The sequence below is a fragment of the Chironomus tepperi genome, unplaced genomic scaffold (genome assembly GCF_022539635.2).
Source record: "Chironomus tepperi strain 1889 unplaced genomic scaffold, CSIRO-AGI_Ctep_v1 contig_196, whole genome shotgun sequence".
Taxonomy (NCBI): Eukaryota; Metazoa; Arthropoda; class Insecta; order Diptera; family Chironomidae; genus Chironomus; species Chironomus tepperi.
In genome coordinates, this window is record NW_027226318.1 from 153489 (window position 1) to 181346 (window position 27858).

General features: G+C 30.8%; 2 protein-coding genes across 2 annotated transcripts in view; one reads left to right on the top strand and one right to left on the bottom strand.

Annotated features, from left to right (window-relative positions):
• LOC139089900 (serine-enriched protein-like) lies at window positions 1-27745 on the top strand. Its single transcript, XM_070639539.1, has 8 exons — window positions 1-696; window positions 10031-10218; window positions 10487-10660; window positions 13104-13142; window positions 17150-17602; window positions 17799-17898; window positions 18432-18559; window positions 18680-27745. Exons 2-8 carry the CDS (start codon window positions 10045-10047, stop codon window positions 21320-21322), a joined length of 3711 nt encoding a protein of 1236 aa, XP_070495640.1. The 5' UTR covers window positions 1-696; window positions 10031-10044; the 3' UTR covers window positions 21323-27745.
• Window positions 1-27858, bottom strand: part of LOC139089939 (coactosin-like protein) — a 40030-nt gene that overhangs the window by 2296 nt on the left and 9876 nt on the right. The gene's annotated exons all lie outside the window — the stretch shown is intronic.

The following is a 27858-nucleotide window of genomic DNA, read 5'->3' on the forward strand; positions in this document are numbered from 1 at the left end:
TCTGATGAAAAATTTGTTGATAAAAAAATGATGAAAAATTGCTTAATTAAGTAGATAAATTTTATCATTTTTGTGCAAAACTAGCTAAGTAACAAGTTGTAGTGTTTGTTAAACTGTAGATGAAATCTTAGTGAAACAATTTATCGCCATTTCCCTATCAAATTGAGTGGAAAATAAGAGTTAAAATAACAAAAAAGTTCCAAAAGTGAAGGAAAAAAGTTATAAAAAAAGAAAAAATTTAATTTGTGTACAAAAAAGTGCCTCAATATCCAAAACTTTTTTCCCTTATCATCGACACAATTTTCTCTCCTTTTTATTTCACCTTTTTTCCTTTTTCCATTTTCAATTAAGTGAAAAAAAAAAAAAATGAAAATGATAAACTTTTCTCAATTCTAAAAAAGCCTTTATGCCTGCCTGTGTTGTGAAAAAATAATTTTTAATGATCGAAAAGTTCCTTTTTGTTAAGGACAAAGTTAAAGTACTCGCAAAGATTTATTCAAGAATTGATATTAACACATTGAATTGAGAAGGATTGCTTTAATAAAGGCACAAAAATAAATAAAGTTTTTCGGTGCGTGTGTGTGAATAAAAGTCACGAGGATTTTTCTCATCTTTCGATCAACTTGATAAAAGTTTGAAGTTACACAGTATTTTCGGAGAAAAAACAAGAAAACTTTTAACCCAGTTAGATCACAAGTAAGTATAGTGTAAGGTCGTGTGGATTGAATTTCAAGTGTTGTGTCTTTAATTGTTGATTAAAATTTATTATTTTAATTCAGATCTAGACTTTGAGATTAAGATTTTGTGTGTTAAAGTGTCTTGTAACAGTTACTTGATTGTTAATGACAAATCCAATTAATTCCTTGCTTACTTCCTGGAATCATACTCCGATTTGGAGCCTAAGTTCTTTCGAAAGGCTTCAATCTAGTTTGAATTCATAAAATACGTTATTGTTGTAATTTAATCAGATTATCAGAATTGTTTGCTAAAATCTCAGTTACCTTTGGATTTTTAATTTTCAAAGAACATTTTGACATTCTGCTAAAATACAATAGATTAATTGTCTGAACACTTAATTATTGTTAATAAGTATGAGGTTCAATTCCCATTCGGAACTTAAAGAAAATTTCATTAGGCAAAGGGTCAAGAGAGATATTTTTTTTTAAAAAAGAATAAAATTCAGTCTAGTTTAGGTGCAAATCCGTCAATCCACAGAAACTGTCCCCAAAATAAATCTAGCAAGCACAAAAAAGAAGTCACAAATAAGATTTCATTTATTATTCGAAAGAAAATCGAAATGCACAAATCTTTACTTTGCGGAATAAGCTCTTTCACAAATGAAATAAATATTCCTCCTTCCTTCTTTTGTCTCATCGTCTCATATCATCTCATTTCCGACAATAACAAACTTTGTTTCCTTTTTCCATCATTTGTGTCAAAATCTCTCACGCACACCTCGACATACATCATTTATTTTGACATCCATCGTTCCAATCTTTTTCCCCTCATTATATTCTATGTTGTTGTTACTAATTTGATGTGATGCTGAAAAAAAGATTCGGTGCAACGTCTCGATTACTTTGAGGTGAATTGTTTTGTGAAAACAATCTCAAACTTTTGTGCCTCGCACTTTGGTCTTTCTTGCATTTTATGGATATTTGAAAATTGAGGAAAAATTACGAAGAAAAATTCAAGTTTTAAATTACAAGGAGGAAGATTGAAATAGGATATTGTGGTATAGTCCAGTATACTGTTAAGACTATAGATTCAAGTGGATAATTGAATCCTTTTAAAGATAATTTTAACTTAAGAAGGAAATGTTGTGGTTTAAGATTCTTTAGCTTCGTTCAAGCTTTGCTCTCCCTTTGGAAGTAGATTGAAATTATTCAGTTCTTAAGAGTTTCTGACAAACTTCTTAGTCAAGATTCAGATAACTTAGTGATAAGAGTCTATCACCTGTACTCGTTAAAGTTTTGCTTAATTTAGCATTAAATCTGAAATCTGGATCTTTTAGATTCTTAAATTTAGAACAATTAATGTTTTACAAGTTGCTAATTTAAGTAATTTCTGTATCTAAACATATTAATATCATTAATGAAGCAGTAGACCTGATAATTTATCAATAACAAACCATTTAAATTACAAAAATTTCTAACTAAAAGCAATTTCGAAATTTGTAAACAAAGATTCAAAAAATTCGAATTGCAAACTCTTTTGAAAGCTCTTCTAAAGAATAAAATAATTCTAATCATCTCTATCATTGATTCAACACAGTTTTGAAATTGAAAATCAACCAAAACTAATTTTTCACAAAGATTTCCATCAGAGCTTTCATCAAACTTTCATAAAAGTCGAATCTACATATTTAAAAAGTCAACATCCAAGTATTCATAAAATTATGAGCCATAAATTCAAAAAATTCCAAACATAAGTTCAAGCTATTTTCATATTTTTATGGCCAAATGTTCTTCTTATTCCTCTCATTCTTGTTTACATTCTTTCCAAACTTCAAAATGCGTTTTAAATCTCTCCAAAATTTATGACTTTAAAATGTTCGTTCCTTTATACATTCTGCAATACATTAAATTTTTTATGCTTTACAAAGTTCAAAGGTAAATGAAAAAAATTTCTCTCCCTTTCTCTTTCGTTCATCCACTCTCCCGTCTTTTCGCTTTCATGAGTTTACCCTGCAAAGCTTTGCAGCATGAACAGCAGCAAGAAAAAGACGATGACATGGAGGAAAAATTTTGTACATTTGCAGGAAGGAAATTTCCTTTTTTCTGCATTTCTCGGCAGAAAAACATCCTCAATATTTTTCAGTATGCCCATAAATATTTAACAATAACAGTAAAGAGGAAATGACACATCAGGCACAAAAAAAGAAGAAGAGAATATTGCTCTATCTAAATAATGGACCTTTTCGCCGTTCCATTGAATCAATTCTATGTGGCATGTTTTGATAGAATGAGAAAGGTTCAACAGGTTCTTTCAACACAGCTCTGTATCATCTGCATGCTTAAGCATTTTTTCCTTTTTTTTCTCCTTACATTTCCCATAAGTTTTATATATGTGGGTGCTAAGAATGTGGAAAGGAAACAAATTGAAAAAAGTAATATAATTTCCACTCTCATATCAATCGGCTCATATTCTGAATCTACTTTTCACGTTCCGATTTTGTTGAGAAATGCTTTTTTCTGCTTCGGGGATATAAAAGGAATTGGAATTCAAAGAAAAATTGAGATGGAAAAAGCGCAGTTCTGATTTTCTTTTGTTGTATCACAACTCTTATTTGATGTCTTTTGCTTTTGTATTGCTTTACAAGGTGTATCTAATTCTATTATTATAAATATTGAATCAACTACAAACAGATTCAACCCCAGATGTTGCTTTATGTCAGGTGTGAACAACCTGTTGGTTTTCGCGGCATACTTTGATGGTTTACTTCGATCAAAACCTTACACGGTGTACGGTTCTAAGCTTTTTTGAACATTTTGACTGCATGCTAGTTTGCCGCAGCACATAGGTTGCTCATCACTGCTGTATCTTAACAACTATCCAATTTTAGATGGTTAATATTTAATTGCATTAATTACTAGGGAGATTCTGTAACCGTTGGTTACTTCGATGTCAATAAAAGATTAATTTTATCCTTTTTTCTATTTTTAATATTGAATTATGACATAATTGGATCTTTTGACATCCAGAATAAATGATTTATTCTAAGAAGGCTTTTGAAAATTGAGAAAACATTTAAAAATTCTAATTTCTAACCTAGAAATTCAATAATCTATCAAACAACAAGCAATTCATGACGAAATATGGAAATACACACAATAAAAATGCTAATAGCTACTTCAATTCTATAGGACACATAAGGATTCATACATATTTCAGTATGTATTAATTCAAAACATATGAAAAACACAGTAAAAGTTCATGGCAGTCTAATAGATCAAAGAAGAGTTCAAGTCAAAGTGCCACACGGGAAATAAAGTACAACTGGGGATATGAAAATAGCTAAAAACTCCTTTTAGATTATGTACATTTTATATTTCATTGAAAATATTTATGTTATGTTTACATTACATAGGCGTTAGCTATGATGCATGAAGAGAATGTCGGATAAAATGAGTAAAATCATCTCAGCAGTGATGAAAAAAAAAGAAAATGTGAAAAAATGTATTGCTTGGGAAGAGGAAATTGATTTTCCTTCAATCCTTATGTATATTCATAAATCGTAATTGATAGAACACAATCATCGACTGTAAAATATGCTATTCTTCTTGATGATGTGAAAATAGCATGAAATGAGTGAGAATTGGAGCGAGTTGAAATGTTAAACTTCCATCTTAGATATTTTATTTTCCAATTTACTTGATCGATTGAGCAGGAAGTTTCATAATAAATGGAATTCTATTCGATTCATTATCCGATTGGTGTCAACAGACACAAAAATTTCTTATGTCACCCTCAATTTCCTTCATATTTGTTACAATATTCATCACATTAATGATGATTTCATAAATTCTTCTTTCAAGTCTATGCGTGCGTGTGTGTGTGTGTGTACGTAAGGGAAATTTCTCATGTCATCATTCCATTATGAATACATGTGATAATGTTATTCATTAAAAAACATTAATTCTAATTCAATGCACACACTCAATATTAATATCTACATTCCTAGCATATTTCCATAGCTTCATTGTAAAAGAAGAAGCTTTTCCTCATATTTTTCCCATGTCCGTTCATTTGGAAAATTTTCTATGGTAGTTTTATATGCTGAATAACATTAAACTCTTTATACCAAAGGCTACTGCCCCTACAAGATAATTGAATATCCTGTTTATGATCCAGAACTAGGGATGAAGTTATTCAAGGATAAATTAATAAATAACTCATTCTGTTTAAAGTTAGCAAGTATGGAAAATTATTTATTTTACACTATAGGAACTAACATCTAATAATGCAGCATATTTTATAATGAATTTATTATTATGACCTTTCAATTATGTTAAGGATGTTCATTTTATTATCAACAGAGTTGTGGTTTGTATTTTAATACAAAATGTGATGAATAATTAATAAACCTAGTTGTAATGTAGATTGAAGCTGATAATGTTTATTTTTCTGGTTAGAAAAATTCACAAATTCAAATATTAATGGTTTTTTGAGGAAATTGAAGCTTGTTAACATTATCAAATGGAATTTTTAATTCCAAATGTTAATTAAATTCCTTTGTATTCTGCCTGTTTGCTTTAACTTAATTAAACAGCAGTGAAAAGTGTCTAATAATTAAATTAAAGTATGAATTCTATGAAATAAAATGTAAACAATGATGAAGGGTGTGAAGCTATGAGAATTGATTTTCAAAATAATAAAAGCCGTTAAAAATCATTGATTTTAACTCAAAATTCAGCAAAATTTTCTAAAACTGCAGCAAACTATGAAAGCTACTACTCTTTAATCCAATTTAATCATAGTATGTTTGATAATTGAATCTTTCAACTCGAGCTGCATGTTTCAATACAAATGAAATGATTCAACAAAAATTGATAAAAGCTGCGCAGCGTGAGATCTAAATACAATATTTCCAAATGTGTCAGAATTTAGTTATAATGTTGAATGAACATAAATGCTGTTTAAATACGTTGCCTAACGAAAGGATAAAGTTTTTTTTTAATTGAATTTCCTTCTCCTTCGCATCCGCCATTTATTTATTTATTTATACGTATTGGTATTTGTGTAAATATTCATCGTTGATTGAATTTATTGATATTCATTCAATTCTTAATCGAAATGTCAAAAATAGATTTTAAATAAATAAGCAAGTATTAAGCTATATATATTCATATCACATCCACCCTCATATGAATCATAGCATTATATATGGCTAAAAGATCAAAAATATTACAATAAAAACGTTTATAGTATCCATCCTTATAACAAGAATAGCTAAAAAAAAATGTAAAAATTATTTCAATATAGACACAATCCGCTTAGGGCTATGCTGCATATTTTCCTTTCATTCATATTGAACGTTGGGATGAAAAAACGCGATTTTTTTTTTCGTATTTATTTTTATTACAGCCATACTCCTACGTTGACTCACTTTTAAAGCCGCTCTTTTCATCGTCTACCTCTCTTATATTCTCTTTATTTTAATATTCAGATGATTTTATTAATGAAAATTGGTTGCTCGAGGAAAGCAACTGGAGTGTAAGAAATCAAAATAAATAAGTAAAAAGTGCTCTGTTTGCTATTTACATCTGATTTGAATAAGGATTATTTTTAGGTCCAATTTTCAATTTTTGTATGTTTTCTTTGCAATTTTTTTTGAATATTTTTACTCAATTTTACTATCGATTTGTTATAAAATTGATGCTCAAAAGCATGAATGAACAATATGAAGACATTACCCAGAAACACCATTAACTTCAAGGATTAGCAAAGCATCCTAAATCTTGAATCTAATTTTCATAATTTCTCACGGTCAAAAGGTATTAAAAGGGATTTTTTCACATAAATCTAGAAATAGGTGTAAGAAAATTTCTAATGTTAATTAATTTTATGAAAGTCTCTAATCTGTTTAGGTATTTTTAACTTTTTTGAACATTTCCATCTTTGATTTTAAGTTCGTTACTTCAAGATTTTAACTTTGCGTGGGATTAAAAAGGAGTAAAGCATACCTTTTTATGTAATAAGATCGTTGTCAATATTCATTTTTCGTATTTTGAATTTTTATATTGTGGAAATAAATAAATAAAAGGAAAATAAGAGACAGGCGAAGGTAGAATAACAACGAGTTTAGGATTTCTTGGAGATAGGTTGAGATACTCAGTAATTTTGAATTCTGTGATACCTGGAAGCATCTACACCTTCAGTGCTATCAAAATACTTAGAATCTAGGCTTGGAACAACAAATCATTGCTCTGCTTCAAAGAACTGCTTAAAATTCAAATTCTTACTTCAATTCTATTATAACGTTCATTTGAGATTTGAACAATATTTATCGTACATAGTTGAAAACCCCCTTTTCGTACAAAAGTTCAGTCTGCTTTTGAACTCCGAAGAATAAACATCACAGTAAACAAATAAATCCATAAGAAAGTCATTTTAATTAAACTACATCTATACATTTACTTCAATTCTATCAAATTACAAACCATCCTTAAATAATAAACATCAAAAGTGAATCAATCCCCTTTCTGCATTGTATTACTGGCCCACATTCTACAGCAGATAAAGTAAGGCAACAATTTCCTGTTTCTCTGCATGAAAATTTCTCTTAAAAATGGAGTAAGCTTATCAAACAAAAGCAAATTCAAATTGAGGAAAATAAAAGTAATCTAAGACGAAGGGAAAGAAGATGAAAAAGTGAAATATTCATCATATCTTCGTTCCTTTTTTGCCTTTTCTCCTTATTTAAATTGTGGATGAAAACAATATTTTGAAACATAGGAAAAATGAAAGAGTCTTCCTACATCCTGAATTTATGTTAATTTTTTTTCATTAAAGGAAAATTTTAAGAGAGAAGAAACTGTAAAAGTTTGCATAAAATTAATGCTGCTCGGTTTCCTAAGCTAGAATAATTAAGCTCATATCAAACCCACTGTGTAGATCATTTGTCTGTTCAGCATTAAAAATAAGGAGGTAACTCACATCCTCATTTCCTTCTTATGTTTCACTTTTCATCCTTTATTCCCCCAAGTGAACTTCATGAGCAATGAATAAAGACTATATTGTACTATGTGTGTTTATTTATATCATACATAATGTTATTATCAATGAAATATTTCTCATATATTATTAATATCCTTAATGAGCAAATCTCGTAGTTATTAATGTAAAAATTAATTTAACAAGAAAACTCAAACTTTTACAGCTGAAAAAGAAAGTTTTCTTTTAAAAAAAGAAGTTTAAAACCAAAAAAAAAGTTTTTGAGTGCTTTTTCACATTAAATCCAGAAATGAAAAACTTTCGGCAAGTACTTAAGTTATTTCATAGCGATGGCGGGGTTTATTTTTTTGACATTTGCTCGGGAAAGCATCTCAACATTTCATTCTGTGAATGTCATTTACTGAGAAGAACTTCTTTGAGGAAAGATTTAATGATCCTTGAAATTTTTTGGTATATTATGTAATTGAAATTGTCAAGAAAAAGGGATTCATTGATGAAATTTTCATGTTGAGATACAAATTCAGTGTTTTGGGCTTTAATCTGGCTTATCAATTTGAAGTAAATTGAAATATTTCAATGTTATTGACAAATCTGAGTTTTAAAATGAGATAAATAGTTAATTAGCAGGTTAGATCAATAATAATTGAAGTTTTGTAACCCTTTTTAAGCTTGTCATCCTCATTTTAACAGGAAATATACAAAATAATACTGAAAAGTCTGCGAGGGGCAATATACTTTTGGTAAACAAATACAAAAGGGGATTGTCACACAAATTTCAAATAAAATTCAAATAATCTCTTAAAAACTGTATGAAAATACCTCATAAACTCAACAAATACTTGTCTAGACATTCCAAAAGCAATCCCAAATCTCTCCGTTTACTTTAAAACTCACTTTAACTTCCTTCTAATCTTAATGTAAAATTCAAGAAAACTCATCAAATGAAAAATTAAAATTTACGGCATGGCATACTTCGTGGATTCCTTTAATCATTTTCCAAGAACTCAAAGCTCATAAATTTCCGCAACAAAAGATTCTGCTGAATATAAATCTCGTCAGTAAAAATATATAAAATTTCCCGCATCAAGTGTTTAAACTTTTTAATGTTTTTCATGACTCAACTTTTCTTATCAAACTTGTCTTTTGTTGAAAATATCTTAATCAAATTTTGTGATTGAGGCTCAAATTTCATTTTCAAAGGAAATAATTTACATTTTATCTTATAAAGGTTTATTATGGAAATTATAAGTGAGTTTTATGAGAAAATTTATCGTGATTTTCTTTGTATATTTTCATTGACTAGTTGCTATCATATAAAACAGATTACGTGTTGTTGCCAACACATTAATTCCTTTCATCCACCTACACACAATCCCATAGAAACGTTTCTTTTCATAATTCTGTCTACTCTTTTTATTATTGTTGTTAAGCTTAAAAGTAGGGATCGTATATACAACAGAAAATATCAAATGATTTTAATAAATATCTGCTCGTGTGTATATTTGAATGGAATTGGAAATGATTTGGTGTCCTTGTAGATTTAAGTCGGATACTTTTTAGTATCAGGACAGGAGATTTTGTATTTTGATGGTCTTCGTTCTTGAGATTATGATTGTTGATGCATAGATTTATTGAGCTAAGTAGGCGTTTTTATTGTGAATTGGGAATTTTTAGAGATTTTCTTGGATTTAACGAAGTTTTTAATTTTGAATGTTGAATCAAAGCTTTGATTTGTTCTTTTCGAAGGGTGTGAAAGTAAGACAATTTCGTTATTTAACGGTTTATTTGAATTTGAATGAAATTTTTATCTAAATTTGAATTTGAAATGAATTTTAAGAATTTTCCCAAATTCCTTCAATAAACAATTGATGTAAAGGAATGACAGTGACCTAAATTGATAAGCAAACAAGAATGATAACCTAAAATTCCTTAATTCTTTAAAGGATATTCTCAAATATCCTAAAATGCCCAAAGGAATATCCTCGTATATAATGAAATCCTCCGCATAATAGAAAACATTTTGGGCATTTAACTAAAAAATCTGAATTATCATCAGCCGTCCAACGAATTCCGCCCACTACCGTTGATATGCTCATAAAAATTTCATCGTTAGGATTTCTGATAAGAATACTTTTATTAATTCATATAATTTTGTTCCTCTCATGAACATTTAAGTTGAATTTTCCTCTGTTTTCATTCGTTTAATAAATTGCTCGTGGCTTTATGTTACTTTTTTTTATGTATTCCGCTTTCATTTTGTTGTTGTTATTGCAAAAGAGAGCACATGTATGTAAACATGGGACAATATTGAAATAATAATGAAGGTCTTGTATGCTTACAATTTTTTTTACAGGAAATTCATCAAAAATGCCTGAAGTTATAACAAGCGATGGTCCCATGGCTGCTGACGAGCCTGATTTTACAATGTTTGAAAATAAATCTGGATTGGCAGAGGATTTAAAATTTCTCGCATCCATACCGGAATTATGTGATGTGACATTTTTAATAGGCGAAACACGTGAACCGGTTTGTGCTGTCAAAGTGAGTATCCGTTAATGTACATGCGTACTGATTTACAAAATATTAATTATTACCAATAAAATGCAATGTCATTTACATTCTCATTATGCATGTACATGACCAAATCTCCCCCGATTACCCCATGCTGATCCTTTTTTTTAGTCAGCAGTCAGCACATTGTACATGATATAGATAATGTAAAAGAGGATCCGCAATGAAATATGAACGAAATGAGATGAAAATTGCTTAAATATTTAATTTTACTTTTTTTTTTACGTACCAAAAACAGGCAATTTTGGCAGCTCGCTCACGCGTATTTCAAAAAATGTTGTATCAAGCACCATCGCCACAGCAGCAGCGGAGTAAAAAGGAAAAGGAGCCGCAACGTGAAACAAATAAACTACGTTTGTTTCTGAAACGTAGCAGTGAACCATTATTGAATTTACAAAATGCCGCGCAACAGGTAAGAAATTGAGTGTTATAATATTAGGTTCATATAATACACTGCCATCAGCTCATGAGCGTACATGATGTTGATGATGATGGGCGATGGTAATGACATTTATTATGGATGAAGAAGGCGCATTTTTAATCATTATTTGAAGTTTGAAGGATGTGAAATTGCAAATAATATTTAACCGTCATTTTCAAATTCAAATTTTTAGAAACTGAAAACAATTCATAGTTTTACACCCTTTGAAATGAAAATCAAATGAAATTTCACATTTTCAAACAATTTTAATGCACATAACGTGTAGCAACGAAAGCTTTTCAGCCATTTACCCAAAATGCCTATCAAAGTCCCCCTTCATTTCATTCTAAAATGCAGCCCAATAAAGGAAAAAGAGAGACGAGAAATAAAATGAAATGCTATGTACCATTTTGCTCATTTTTATACGTAATAAATAATGTTGACATGCATGGCGGTGGTATCATATAGCATATATATCGTTCTATGCAACATGCTCTATCTCAAATGTGTTTATATCTTGTATTTCCCAAAGCTCTATTAAAGGAATTTTTATTTCATTTATTAGACTCTACTTCCTCATAACTTTTGTTATAGAGAAATTTAAAATATTTTTGTTCTTATTTCATTCAACCTTCTTACCGTACATAAATGTCAAAAAGTTGTAAATGAAGAAGGAAAATTCAGGTCAAGAAGGTTGTCAACTAAAATTTCAACGAGCATAAAATTTCTTTCCTCTTTTTTTTTGTTAATTTTATTTGGGAAAATGTTCCTTTACACAGTGAAACCCATCAAGCTTCCGCTCTATTTGGATTTACTTTTGTTTTTTGTTTTCTACATAGAGGTTCTGAAGTAACGTGACTTGGATGAGGATGATGAGAGTGCTTTGTAAATAATTAATTAGGCAATTTCTAAGAAACTGGAGTCTTTTGTTAGGGATTGTTGTTAATTCTAATCTAAATTACAAATATATTGGGGCAGGAGGCAAGGAGTTTGTTGTATAATTCTGGTAGGAATGTTTTCTGTTGATCTGAAGATGGTTCTTTGGGTATTTTTATGGTTTGAAGTCCAGAACTCGAGGTTTGTTGAGTTTTTGTTTGGAAAACTAGATTCTAAAGCTAAAGTTGACTACAAGTTGCATCCAAATGCATTTAAAACCACTCCCTTAGACTCCTAACCATGAAGATCGAAGATGTCATCGCCAGATATACCAAAGAAATCAAAACAATAAGAATTAGCAACAAAATTTAAAATTGAAACTTTAAAACAATATAAACAAGAAAATTAACGAGCTAAGCCACTAGTGCCAGTATAATCTCCTTACAAAAGACAACCCTTATCCAACTATAGTCCATAAATCATACAATTTAATGTCAAATATTTTCATGACACGTAGATTGAGAATAAAATTGTACAAAACTTTTCGGTCGAAACCTCTATTTTAACAACATACAAATAAAAGCACTCGTCTACCTCCTTCAATGTCTAAAAAAAACATACAAAGGCAGCAATAATGGAAGCCTTCTTTCCATTTCTCTTATACGAGAACCTTTCTTTTTACTCTCTCACAATGACAGAATACATGCAATGATAATTGTGTGTTCTTTCTCATGTTCTCAAGTCCTTTTAAAATTAAATGTTCTATTCAACTGGAAAAACCTCCCCGAATCTGCTCTTTATTCAGTTTTGCCTCTCCTCCTTTGTGTCTGTTGTGTCCCTCTTTCTACCCTTTTTTATTATTATTTTTTCATCTCTGCTACACTTTTATTTATCTGAATGTGTAAGGTAACAGCTAACATTCAGCATATATACAATTTTAGTAATAACGGAGAACAACAGCAGTAGCTGTAGATGTAGAGAAAATATATATGAAAAAAAGTTGAGGCATTAAAAACGGATATAGTAGTCGGATCAAGGGAATGGAATTGAATTAACCTAAAAGCTTCTAAAGTATGTTGATAAATTTGAACAACTCAAAGTTAGTAGTTTTTAAGATGAATATTAGCCTTTTCTGAGAAACTGAGCAATGATTGACAAATTGAGTACAATTCTTGACAAACTGAGCAACCTTTTCCTTTTGGCAAACTGAGCAATATTTTTGATACACTGAGCAACTTTTATTTTGACAAACTAAGCAACATTTTTTGTGACAAAACTGAGCAACATTTTTGACAAACTCAGCAATAATTGACAAGCTGAGCAACTCGTTAAGCAAAGTTTTCCAAATTAAATCATTTCAAGACCATTTAACACCAATACCCAAACAATCCATCCCTTGTTCAGTCTCTATATAGTAAAAAAAAATGAGAACTAATATACAGAGTGTTTTTGTAATAACAAAATGTGTTGTCTACATTGATACTGAACCGAAATATGAATTCCCCATGTATTCTAACTTTAATGTTGAATGTATGTATAAATATATACCTATTTGTAGAGAAGTGGCTTTACGCAACAGCTAGCCCCTATATCAGAGGTAAATATTGTAATTGAAAATCTCTTTCTCTCTCAATTTCCATTTTTCTTCCTCTTTGCTCGTTCACAATAGTTCTTTTCATAATTTATAAATAAATGTATATGCACGTAGATGTGCCCTTATAGGACTATAACTATAAATGTTATGTTTCATTTACTTTTCCTTTTTTTCAATGTTTTTTTCGTTAATTAAACCCCTCGTAGCCAAAACATATTCAACATTTTTTTTTGTTCCATCATAAACTTCTTAAGTAAATGCCTTAAGAGGAAATTTCCATAATAATTAAATGTTCATGCTTTCTCAGAGTTGTTATTGGATTTGACTTATTTTTATGTCAGATTAGATTTTTTTTTCGTTCGTGGTTAGTCGGATAAATTGCAGAGATTTTTTTTCTGTATAAAGCTTCGCTGTTTTTTTAACGGATTTATTTCTTAGGGGCATTTTTACTTAGCATATTCAAAATCAAGCATCGTTCTCGTGTATTAGATGTTTACTTTCTTCTTGCTGAACAAATGCAAATATGATTTCAAGTTAATTCGAAATTTTTGGTAAATGGGGGTGGGGGATACTCTGCTTTAATGTTTGGTACACTTTTTGATGGAATTCAATGGCAGAATTTTGGGAGATGTGGAAAATTGTTTTCTAAGTTTTCATACTTTTTGAGGAACTTTATGAATCTTTATGCTGGTAACATGACTAAAAAGCTCATTGCTGTGTCATTATTCGGATAATGAATAAACAGCTTGTCCTGGTTTGGCATATGGATAATGACATATTTAGGAGTATGAAGTTTAACTAACTCAAAATAGAACAAATCGATTAATTGATCAAAAATCTGGCGGCAGGCTAGGTGTGACTCAGAATTGAACCTGTCTAATGCTGGAATGGATTTAAATCACACCGACCTGATGATAGATTTTGGATCGACTAATTCGACTTCTGATCGATATAGTTAAAAAGTGAGATTTGAACACCTACTTTGATGATATTTCTGTCTATAACCATAAACCGAGCTTATTTTCATAATGCAATATGATTAGGATTCCTTATACGTGATTAATATTCTATGCAATATTGGAAATTACTGCATTACTGAACACTTCATGTCACGGTCAAAACACCTCTATAACAGTGGTGGATAACCTTTTATTTCTTGCGGTACACCTTGATGTTAAGCCTAGAATAAAACCACACACGGCATTCATTCAATGATATTTCGAAACATTTTGGAGGCATACTAGTGTACTGCGTCACATTGGTTGTCCATCACTGGTCAATAAACATTCATGACTCAATAACGTTAGCTTGATCAGAAAAAGTAAGCTCTCTCAGATGCTCTACTTACAATAATATTAATAAATAAGTTACAGCACATTACAACAAATTATTCATTCAATTGTGTCATCATTAAAGCTCCTGTCACCCATCCAACAACTCTGAATAAACTCAATTTTTTAATGAAATTAGTCTGATGAATAAATATTCATTCATAAGGGAAATTCGCAATAATTAATGTTTATAAAAGTTTATGATTGTACAGCAGATACTGTATAATAATTATTGTCGATAATTAAAAATTATTGAGTTCGTTTATTGATTGATTAAATTTTGAGAATAATTGAAAAAAAGCTTTTTTTCCCCCGTCCTCGGTACATAAAGTAATAATGAAACTTTCAGCATCGCTTCAGAATGGAAGACTTTTTTTTTGTATGTTAACAGCGGAAAAAATCTAATTATTTTAATTTAATCTTTCTCGTTCCTTTCAACGTCCCTCACATAAAACCGCTTTATTCAGTGAAATAAAATCACTTTCATGTTTAGTAATTTGCTTCAACATCCATTTGGTGTGGATTTCATACTAAGTAACTTCACAAAGCAATTTTTTTACTTGTTGTACTAAAGAGTTTGAGTAATTTAATTTTTATTCTTTATCTGTTCATGATGTTAGTAGGCTTCGTTATTTCCTCATGTAGAGGGGGTCCTGTATTTGAATAATTGAGTTTTTATTCAAAATCTTCTTAAATTTCTTTATAAATCGAGCAAAAATCATCGCAGCAATCCAAATTAATCTAAATTTTCTCAAGAAACAAACCTTAAAGGGGTCCTCGATTTGAATAATTAAGTTTTCATTGGACATTCTTCTTAAATGTTTTTAAATTGAACAAAACCACCACAGCAATCCAAGTTCCGGCAAAAAAACATATTTTGAACATATTAAGGAAAAAAATGCAATTATTCAAACCGAAGACCCCCCAATTTCTTGTATTAGAATTTTCTACCAATATGTACGAAATAAAATATTCTATTTCTATGGCATCGAGATAATATTAAAATCTTTCAAAAAGCCATTGAAAGTAATCAAAACTTTTTCCATACCCACTTTTTTTTTGCCAACATCTTGCCAAGTTTATTTTTTTGAAGAATAATAAACATGAAGTAGCATATTATCTTCTCCATAAAGGGAGAGTTTTTCTTTTTTGTTCAAGCACATCTGAGCTCTTCCAGAATATAAAATTACTTTACCTAGTTTTGACATTAAATTGGATTTTTGGTTCTTCTTTTTTGGTCAATTAAAGTTATTTTTTGTAATTTTCATGGGAAGCAACAAGTTGGCAAAGTAATGTTTTTGAAAGGCTTTTGAATGGTATCTAGAGATTATTGGTCAGTAGATAAACCTAATTCTGAAAATTGTTTACTAATTTTGGTAAAAATATAATTAAGGATTTAATTTATGAGTCAAATTTTCATTAAAAAGATGAAAAATCCAGCCATTAGTTGCCTTGAACTTTAAATGCCAATTTGACTTTTATATTTCATTCCATAAAATCAGCTTCCAGCAGTTTGGAAAGAGCAGACGAAGACATAATATCCTTGACATCATTTCAAAGAATTTTTCATTAAATTTCAATTTTTTTCCACATTTTCTCAAGTATTAATCCTTACAGCATGCATGCAAGACTCCTTTTATTCCAAAACACTTTAACGCCAAAGTACTGTGATAACAAGCCTCTCTCTCCACGAGACATAAATTTTCTTGTTCAAATCCGAAAAAATTGTTACGCCTACTTTGATTGCAATAAAGTTTTTCAGTATGGTGTCGTAAAGGTTGTTCATATGATCCCCATGACAATATTTATTCTAGAAATTTTCCACTGACTATTACGTAGGAAATCGAAAAGCAGATTTCATACGGTCGTTTAACTCTTATAGCCTAACTGACTGTGGATAACTCTTCATGTCAAGATTTTTCATATTTTTCGTATTGTTATTGCTATTTAAGGATGGATGTTTGTGAAGTGGATCTATTGTAGTGATAATCCAGATTGATTCGGGAATCTGATAGAGCATCCAAATGTTCTTGGGAATAAGAACAACCACTTGACATTAGATCCAAAAAAGTATTCCCACATGAAAATTAATCACCCATAAATGGACATGAAAAGACCCTTTAAGATTTTTTATTTTTTATGTGCCTTTATCCCTCAATTTCATTTCCTTTCCACTTAACTAAAAATCTCCTATCCAACTTGATTGAATTATAAAAAATTTTCTCTCCTTTTTTTTGTTGGATATTCCTAAATTTTTTAGCCATTAAATTTTATCGTCTACCTTTTTTTCTCCTTCCTGCCTACTTCATATAAGCAGCAAAAAAATAAAGAATTCCCATTGCTTGTGGGTGTAAATTCAGTTAACTTTAATTCTTTTTTCATTCTCTATAGCTAACTGCTGTCTGCACCATCATATAATTGGATATAATAAAAAAAAAATTTCTCCTTCTCATCTCATCGCACGAGATGTATAAAGCACATTTATATTTGATCTTTCTAGCTTTATGCTTCTCAATCTTATTTCTAACTCTAAATTACACGCATAATAGTCAATAACTGAATCTTTCTTCAATACCCTTTATACATTATATTTCTATTATTTGCCATTATCATCATCATCATCATAATAATTCTCAACTTAACTTCTTTCTCTTTTTCTGTTTCCATAAATTTTGTTAGCCAACTGGTCAACAACATCAGACGTTAATCATTGAAGAATTTGAGCCCGATGTTTTTCGGCAGCTCATTGAATACATTCATACCGGTCAAGTGTGCTTACAACCTCGCACATTATTAGGTGTAATGAATGCGAGCGATTATTACGGTTTGGAAGAGCTACGTCGTGCTTGTTCGGGTTTTGTTCAGTCTTGCATTAATGTCGATACAGTTTGTGCTCTATTAAGTTCAGCGGAGAAGTACATCCAATATAAGTGCACAAAGTCACTCGTACAGAAAGTTTTAGAATTTGTTGATGAGCATGGAAATGAGGTATTGAATTTGGGTTCATTTACTCTTTTACCGCAACACGTTGTGAGACTAATTTTGGTACGAGAAGAGCTACAGGCTGATGAGTTTACAAAATTTCAAGCTGCTTTAATGTGGAGTAAAAAATTCTGCGATGCAAATCCATTGGTAAGTATATTGTATATGCTTATGTCTACAATTTATGTCATTTAAAGAGGGGCTTTAAATGAGTGTTTAATATAGATTGATATTGATGGATCGATGAAATGGAATGAATGAGTTTGTCAATATATACTTTATATTTTATGTATATGCCTACGTTATTTTTTCAACATTCTCTCCTTTTTTTCGTTCATTCATTTAGACACCTCTCAAAGATGTAATCAGCAACTTTTTAGAGTATATACAATTTCATAAAATACCTGCAAATGTTTTAATGCGAGAAGTTCATCCATTGGGAGTAGGTAAATACGTAAATTTATTTATACAATGTTATCTGTCTTATTCAATTGACTTTTTACATTGAACACTTTTTCAAACAAAGACTGCAATGTTTGCACATTGATTTCTAGGAAGAAGGCTTGTATTCTGTCCATTTATTTATCTCACAAGCGTAACATTAATCTCTTCTGATAGAAAAATGATGAATTTGATGTGTCAGAGAGTTTTTATATCTTAATTTAGTATTTTAATGGATCTTTCTTCTTATACTCGCAATTATTCTACTTCACTACCGTAGCAATCTTTGTTTTGTTTCTCTATTCTTACTTTTAACTACTCAAACTGTAGATTTCAATTAAAACAATTAAAATTCTCTGGAAAACTTCACTTGTAAATAAACATTTGCTTTTTGGCGTAGCTTTTTCCCCTTAAAATAATTCAAATTAAAAAAATACGCTACAAAATTTAAAACCAAAACAAATTTTAAACTCATTCTTATTGATTATTTTTCTCCATCTACTTTCAACCTTTCAATGATTCTTTTCATGTACCGCAGTACCGTATTCAATTATAATGAATGCTCTCGCATACCAAGCAGATCCTGCTTCTGTTGATCCAGGTAAGCTCTCACCGAACTCAAGTCGTGTACGGAGAGCTCGTCAATCACACGGTCGTTCAATGTCTGTACAGAGTTCATTAGATCCTTATGGTTCGAATACAACATTAAGTTCAAGCGGTAGCAGTGGCGAAGCAGTCAGTGCTCCACACAGCAAATAGCATCGGCTTAAAGACCCTCACGCTGAGGGTCGCTTGCGAAAGGCAAAATCCCAAAGTTTTCGTACACGACGTAGTCCATCTGAGAGAAGAAGTCCATCAGGTTCAGCACAATGGAATTTAAGTATGGAGCAGTCACGATTAACAAAAAGAAATTCAATCGGTCAACGTAGTCCAAGTAATTCAATTTATGAGACAGCAAAAAGTCCATCGCCATCATCTCAGTCACAAAAGAGTTCATTGTCAAGACAAGGTACAGTAAGAGCATCACATCGTCGAAAGAATAGCGCAAGTCAATCATTAAACTTGAGTGGGAGAAGAAGTCCATTAATGCCACAAGATCGTAGTCCATCGGGACGTAAAAGTCCCAATTTTTTATCACACGATTTAAGTCAATTTCCAGATGATAGAAAAAGCCCAACGAGAAGTCCGACAGGACGACGTAGTCCATTGGGATTTTCACAAAACTTTTGCTTGCCAATTACAACCCCAGATATTCGACGTAGTAGTCCATCGAAAGAAATGGCAATACAATGTTGGAATGAGCGTCAAAAAAGTCCAACATCATCGGTTCATATGCTTGATAGGAAAAGTCCCGTCGGATTTACGGGACCAAATTCAGGTGGATTCTTTTTAGATCCACGTCGTAGTCCAATTAATACACTTCCGATTCCAATTCCGCCAATTACAATTTCAAATCCATCAGAGACTTGTGGATTATCACCAAAATCTGTCGATTCTGGACGTTATTCACCAAGAATGTCTGGTGTACCATTAACGCCAAGAGATCAATCACCACTTAGAGAATATCAGCAAATGCTTCAACAAGAACTGAATAGTAAAATTGAGAAGGAAAAGTTAGAAAAGGCTGAAAAGAAGGAAAAGACAAGCGTAATGCGTGAAATTTTAGCATTTGTAAGAAAGCCATCAAAAAAAGTGACAACACGTACAAGTCGATTTGCTGCTGCCTTTTCCAAATCATCAAACAATGATTCCAATGCTCCACTTGTACGTCAAAGTACATTTTCAAATATGCCAAACTCATCGAGTCGTGCTGGTAAAGCAGCTATAACAAAGCAAATGTCATATGAGCCAAAAATATCATCAAAATTGAAAAGTGTTGGAAGTAAAATGTCATTGAGATTACGACGAGCAACGGAAATTAAAAAGGATAAGAAGAGCAGTGGAGATGAAATAAGTGATTTGGAGAGTAGTGAGAAGTTGGGTGATGAGATTAGTGATTTTGATAGTAGCGGGATGTATTGTGAATTTGAGAATGTATATTTTGAGAAAGTTGGACATAAGAAAGTCGATCAAATTGTCGAAGAGGATGATTCAAATGAGAGAATTAATGATGGTGCATCAACAAGTAAGAATGGACTTGATAAGCCAAGGAATTTATATGAGGAACTGAAAAAATCAATTGAGACTTTATTTGAGCAAAAGGAACCAATTTTCGAGAGTATCGACAGTGATCATTATAAGCGCGAAAAGAGTCAAAGCATTGACAATGACGAGCTGTTTAATTTAAAGACATCAATCCAATGTCCAATTTCTATCCAATTTGAGCCTCCATCTCGTAGATCCTCATTTGATCCACCACGATCGCCATTTCTTGAAAATTTTAGAAGCTTAAGTGACACAGACCATGACGTACCAAGTGGTGAAAGTTTTGAGGTTGTCGAGACATGTCACCGAGAATCAAGCTTCGAGGATAGACATTCATCAATGGATACAAGCTTTGACATATCTCGATATCAATCAACAAGTTATGAAGATCAAACGTCAAGTTTTGAGATTGTCGAGTCACACTTATCAGATTCTCAAACACCACAGCCAAGTGCACAACAATCATCAGTACTGCCTGTTGTAAAAGAAGATAGACTGAGAGCATCAAACATCAATTTATCGAAATCATCAATCGAAATTGTTGATCCTGAAACGTTTCAAAAGTCATCATCAGGATGCGGAAGGAAGTCGTCACTCGAGACACACTTTGACTTGTCAGAAAATTATCACAAATCTGGCAGTGCTTTTGTATCAACAGGTAAATCACATGAGTGTTTTCCCATCGGCATGAAAGCAATACATCAAGCATCGCTTCTACAACAGCCATCACATCATCGTACAAAAAGTCCAATATTATCAAATCAAACATCATCGAATTATAGTTCACGTGATAGCTATGAATCGTCATCAACATATGAACCAATACCACATTCTCATTCACAAATGACTGACTCAAAGAATCCATTTGCTGATTTAACAAAGCATCATTATCCATTACCAAGAAAGTATTCGAATGATAAAACTTTTCTATGCATTGATAAACGTTGTGCATCAATATTTGAGCCACGTTTACAATCACCACGTACATCAATAACATCAGCTACAGGTAATATGAATCAACAGCAATTGCTTAATACAACAGATACATCAAGTGGTAGTGAATTTGAGGCACCATCACCACGTCGTGCATTGTCAGCATCACCAAAACATACATTTACATTTCGTATTGTTATGAAGAAAGTTGAGAGCTCACCAGAGGATTTATGTGTAACAAATAATGCAGAACGACATACTGTACGTCAACAAAGGGAAAGGGAACGACAAAGACGTGACAGTCGACGCCGTAAAATGCGATTGAATGACGGAAAAGGAAAAAGTTTTTAAAGCACATAATTTAATTTTTTTTCTGTGTTTGTTGCTGTTGAATTCCTGTTGAATCCAAAAAATAATACAAATATATATGATAACATAAAGACATTCCTCAACATCATCCTCGATGTGAAACAAATCCTAAATTCTAAATTTTTAAGATATAAAACTGGTAGGTGAAAATTTGTAGGTCACACAAAAAAAAAGGAGGATTTCCAAAAAAGTTTATGAATAATGAAGCACTGATTAGAGTTAATGGAACATGACATTATTATGTCTATTGCCAAAAAAAAATAAAATATTTATGATGCTTAACATGTGCAGCTAAAACAGAAGATAAATGCTATAGAATTTCAAATAGGATTTTGGGGAAGTAAATTTATGGTAGTTAGGTGCTGATTTTTTGGTGGTGGAAGATAAGATGTGGATATAGACGTAAGCACTGAAGGGGTAGAACTGATCAAAAGTGATTGAGCAGTTCTGTACCAATTCAGGCATGGACACGACAATTTCTTTAATCCGGTTTAAAAGAAACTTCATTCGGAATAATTGATTGTTCATCCAGATTCCATGCCTGGATACCAATGGTTAGAACTTGGACTATAATTCAAGATAAATTGGCTCATTTGATGCATTGCAACTCGAATATCTTGGAATATCACTGAATGTCTTTAGATTCTTAAGTATTGATACAACCCTGTCTTTTTGGACATTACCCTGTAATGTTTAGTTAATGTCTAGTCCTAACTTATGTTTGTCTACTCGGAATAGGAGTGCATTGTCCTGATTGAGATTCTTTCAGAATTTGTCATAGAAACATTAATTTAAGTCACATTGAAGCAATAGAATCAAGCTATAAACATAAAGACTAATCTGCAAATGCAAAAATAAGGTCTTTATAGCCATTTTGATGAGACAACAGTCTGCAAATCCATTCAAGTACATTCAGTTGGAAAAATAAAGGGTTTTGATTCTCATCAATAATCGATTTTTCAATCATTTTAAAGGAAGTACAGTTATTACATGTATCAAAGTGCACTAGACAATGATGAACATTTACATGTCTACATGTCTGTAGTAGAGATCTCTGGAAAACTGTATGTATAAATAGAATCCTCAAAAAAAGTCATAATAATAATAACAAAGGAGCATAGATCAATCGAATTGATCATTGAGATTCACAACAAGTGAGTCATATCCACCTCTACACCCAACTAACGACCATTAATTACTCCCCATCCTATTTGAAAACTGTTATTTAGTTTTAAAGCATTTAAAATTTAATTTAAAACGTAAATGAAATTAAAATAATTTTCGAATTCATCAATTATTTCCAATATTTCATTAACCTTACCCCGACTCGATTCATTATGACGGAAACAAATATTTATTCATGATATAGATAGAAAAAAATTACAAAAGTCCTCGTGTTATTGATCGAGGGACTTAAGCGCATTTTTGTCCCAGCGATCAGTAATTGACTAATAAATCAGTTCTCGATCTACAAAACTAGATCCAGTTCACTTCTAGACCCACAAAACAAGATCCAGTAGGATCCAGGTCACTTCCAGATCCAGTAGGATCCATATAACTTCCAGACTCACAAAAACAAGATCCAGTAGGATCGAGGTCACTTCCAGACCCACAAAACAAGATCTAGTTAATTACAGGTCACCATACTAGAAATTTAAGAATTTCATAATTTAACGGATTTTGATAATTTAAACCATATAACGGTCAAAAAAATTTAAACATTGCTCAGTAAACACTGTTAAAACATCGAAGAACATTGAAAAACATTCAAAAGCAATGAAAAAACGTGTTGATGTTTTTGTTGTTGTTGTATTTGAAAATGAAAAACTGTTAATTATAGTATTTATGCTTTGATTTGGAAATTTTAAATGGCCGGCGCCGCAATAACTTTATGGAACTGATCTTTTAAAACCATTCCGAGCTCTCTACGATGTCTAGTTAAAAAGTTTTTAGCGTCAGCCGAACGCCCGAACAGCCGAACGACCGAACGAACAAAGTGATTTAATAAGCTACCTTTTTGAAAAAAAATTCAAAAATGCGCTAAAAAATTTAAAATTGACGAATTTATTCAGAGAGAATTATCATTCAATTTATTCTGTTATCATCATCGTATATTATATATATATATATATGTATATATATAGGTATGGCATTGTACAATGCGAAATAAAAATTCAAATTTTATGTAGAGAAAGAACAAAAACAAAATATTAAATGAAAATGAAAATTTATGCATTGAAAAAGATAATTCAATTTTCATCATTCAGAATCAGCGGTGTTGCCAGGAGATGGTAAATTTTATGTATTTTATATTTTGTCAAGATTGATGGATTGGAATGAAAATTAATTGGTTGGAGTTCAAAGAAATTTTGTTTAACTGAGGTATTTTGGCATATGCGTGTGTCGTATGCATGATGGGATATAAAGGGAAAGTAATTATCTTTGGGGGAATTTTGTTGTTTAGGTTAAGGTTTAGCTGAATTTGAATTTCATGGAAATTGGTCTGATTAGGGTAATCAGATACGTGGATTAGTTCTGCGGTCAAACAGTTAAGGGTTCGAATCCCTTCAATGATTTAAATTGAATTCTTCGTACTGTTCTTGAGTTCGATAATTTTTTTGTATTTTTAGAAGAGATTTTCTTACCAATTATATAAGAATCCTTCGATTATGTGGGAACTTAAGCTCGAATTTCGAACTCGAAATCGAATTTTGAACTCAAACTTTAATTTCGAACTCGACCTTAGATCTCAAAATCGAACTTGAATTTCAAAGTCGTATTTTGAACTTTAAACTTGAATTTCGAACTCAAATTTTGAACTCGAACTCGAATTTTGAACATAAACTTGAATTTCGAATTCGAAATCAAATTTCAAACATGAATTATAACTTGACAATTAAAATAAAAATTTACGTTAAAAAGATAAGTAAACAAATTAAAATTCAAATTAAACTTGAATTCGGTCGTTTTTGAGAAGGTCACATTCTCTATCCATCCCCTGACATCACCAAATCTGATGCCTGAATTTGTTATTTCATGAAATGTTTAAGAGATGAAAAAATTGTTGCTGATAAAAATTATTAAAAAGTTGCTGTTAACTTTTTTTGGAGTAAAAAAAAATCATGAACATCCATTAAAAAAATAGTCGAAAAACTCTCGAATGTTATTTCAAAATCAAGTCAGGCGTTTGAAAGTTCTTGAAAAAAAGAAAGAAAATTTACATTAAATGAGATAAAAAGTTTATTTTTTGCTGCCTGTAACTCTTTTTCAAATAAAAGAAAGAAAAAAGCAATTCAATTTAGTATTCTACAGATGTTTATGATGATTTCATGATTTTTGTGTGTATATGCTTCCTTTTCTCAACCCCACAAAGCCCATTCAATTAGAAATTAGAATCAAAATGAGAAAAAAAAATGTTTGCTATGATGAAAGCAAAAATTCACATGAAATTACGCATAAAAGAAACTTTTTTTTTATCTATCTGCACACATACTGAACATTTCATAGACGTTACTTCAATTAATGTATTTTTCTCCATTTGTGATTCCTTCATTCCATCATGTAATTTACTGATTAATGGAATTAATGTGATTCTTTTTTTAGGCAAATTGGCAAGATTCTTGATTTTCATGAGATATAGAAACAATTATAAATAGCTAATAAATGTGAAAAAAATTATACCTAGATGTGTAAGACGTTTATTTGCTCCAATTCATTATGTGTGTATTTTTAAATTTTTAAACAAGAATTTCTTGAGAATTTTTTTCCGCATCTAAAAATGAACTTTATAGCCGCAGAATGTTTGAGTCTATTTTAATAAGTTTGTATCCTCGAGGTTTTGGATATAAACCTAGTTACTGCCACAGATTGCGTAATCGATTAAAAATTCTGCTTTTGGTTGACACGACTTTGGTACTGGTTTTGAATTAAATCCTACACCATGCCAAGTACCGGATAACGGATCGATTAATCGACTTGAACAATTCGAGGACAGAAGAACTACTTGAAAATGTCCTCAATTTTGACAATTTTCTCTTTAATACAATTCAAGTCATTAAATAATAACAAAAATAGACTTTGAACTTTCTAAAAAGCCTTGCGGAATTGGAATTAGATTGTATGAAACGATATAAGACTTCCACCTCCACATGAGAAGAAAAAGGCCATTCAATTAAAAAAAAATTAACCAGATAATGCTCAAGCTTATCGAGTTGTGAAAGTGAAATTGGCAATTCTTTTTTTTTATAAAATAATTAATATTAATTAAATAAATAAAATTTGATGTTTGATCTACAGCATTAAATCATTTTTTCCCTTTCCAATTAACTGAAGCAACACTAAAATGTGATGTACACACAATGAAACGTGATTATGACTTTAAAATGCAATGAAAGTGCTTGAATGCACACTCGTTATAATCGATTGATTTAATTCATATAAAATTCACTCGGAAGTTTCAATTTCTCATTTGACTTGTACAAAAAATTTTCGAAAATGTTTTGCGTTTCACACGTTGGTGCTGTATAAAAAATTGTTCTAATTTTTTACCGCTTGAAATACTTTTTCATCTCTTGAAAGAATGTATGAATGTGTTTATTGCATTGGTGTGGAGTGCTCTGATCTAGACAAAGACTGGGAAAGTTCATTAACTGCTGCATATGTCAGTAAATCACTAAACTTTTCAGTCTGAATTTAATGTTGAATTTTGTTATGTCTAATTCTTGATGAAGAATGAAATTTATTGATTTTTATGAATTATTTGGACATAAATTGTAGATTGAGATCAAGTAGATTAACAGATGCTTGATGGAGTGCACATGTCTGTATCTGCTGGCTGATCAGTAGATTTATCTTACTTGATAGTTTAAGTGCAAGATTTCTAATTAGAATTCATAATTAAGTTAGCCAAATGCAGGCAAATCTGTCAACTCAAGAGTAAGGGTTCGATTCCCATCAGAGACCTATCTCCTTCAATCATTACAGTAGGAAGGTTCAAGTCATCCCACACCAATGAATTCTTATTCCAAAGTCATTTATCCATCAATTTCTCATCTAATCATCCTCATCCCTCAAGACAATATCCTTAATTACTTCAATTAAGTTCGTGCTTCCATTTCGTTTAAGCACATCACTAACTTCTTTTTCGACTACATTCCTTAACATTTTTAATGAACCACAATCACGTTGACCACGAGTGAATCACGTGCCGCAATTTTTTGGTTTTTACATTGCAGAGATAATAGACTCGATTTATGAGTTGGACTGTGTTGCTGATGCTGAGCAATTTGAAATTCTCAGAAAGAATTGTCTGTGACATAAAATTATAGTTACTGCATATCAAAAAATTGTTATCAGCTAAATAAAAATTGCTTCAGAATTTGAATAATTTAGTTAGTTTTGAGTATACAAACAAATGTGCCAAATAAGTTGCTATAAAATATTTAGTTAGACATGTTGACGAAATCTAGAAATTCGTGGAATAATTTTCAATTAAAAATTGAGTAAATTTGTATTTTCCCACACATATCAAAAGTCCCGGTTGACAGAAAGTTACTGGAATTGTGAAATTTTTAGAGTATTAGGTCAAAACAGTAAATAATTGCTTATAATTTATAAAATTGTATGACAAATCTAGTTTACTATGATTGTTGAGATATGATATAGCGCTTATTTATGGATAAGTTTAATTAAGCAACGGATTTAAATATTTACAATGATGTTTATTCTTCGGAGTTTAAAGACAAACTAAATATTTACATAGATGAAGGGGATAGAAACTATGAAAGGGGAAAATCAACTGAAATGAATTACTAATTTGAATTTAAAATGTCCGTTGGCATATTCTCAACAATAATAGTCAAAATAAATTAAAAACAGAGTTTCAAATTGTGAATTGACGCGCAACAAAGTTGTAAATCCAATTCCAGCAGTTGTCTGTCAACTGGGAAGTGGATTCCAATTTATTTTGAGAATGAAAATTAAAACGACTGAAGTATGACATGACGAAAGACTACCACAGAACATAGTGTAACATATAATGTAGACATTTCAATCCATTAGTAAAATGTGAGAATCAGAAGTTCTCAAAATATATCAATTCTAAAGTGTCAGACATTTTTATTAAATGTGAAACCCTTGCACTCTCCATAAACTTTTTTTGAGTGTCGATGTCAATACAAGAAACAAGAAAATATATAAAAATATATAAAATATGATTTAAATTTATGGTACACAGCCACAGAAACCTACACAAGTGCTGGTCTTTATTTTCTTTAACAAGAAATACTCTCTGTGTGAAAAATGATGAATTATTTACATAACACACAACATAAAAACATAACATAAACATTCTAAATGTCGTTTAAAAGTTATATCGTAAGAAATAATAATAATAATAATAATAATAATAAGAAAATAAAATTAAATTGAAAAATATTTTTTGATGTTTTCAAGACAACATAAAAAACTCATTATTGCAATATTTGCAGATAAAAAAGAAAGAGAATCTTTAACATTAT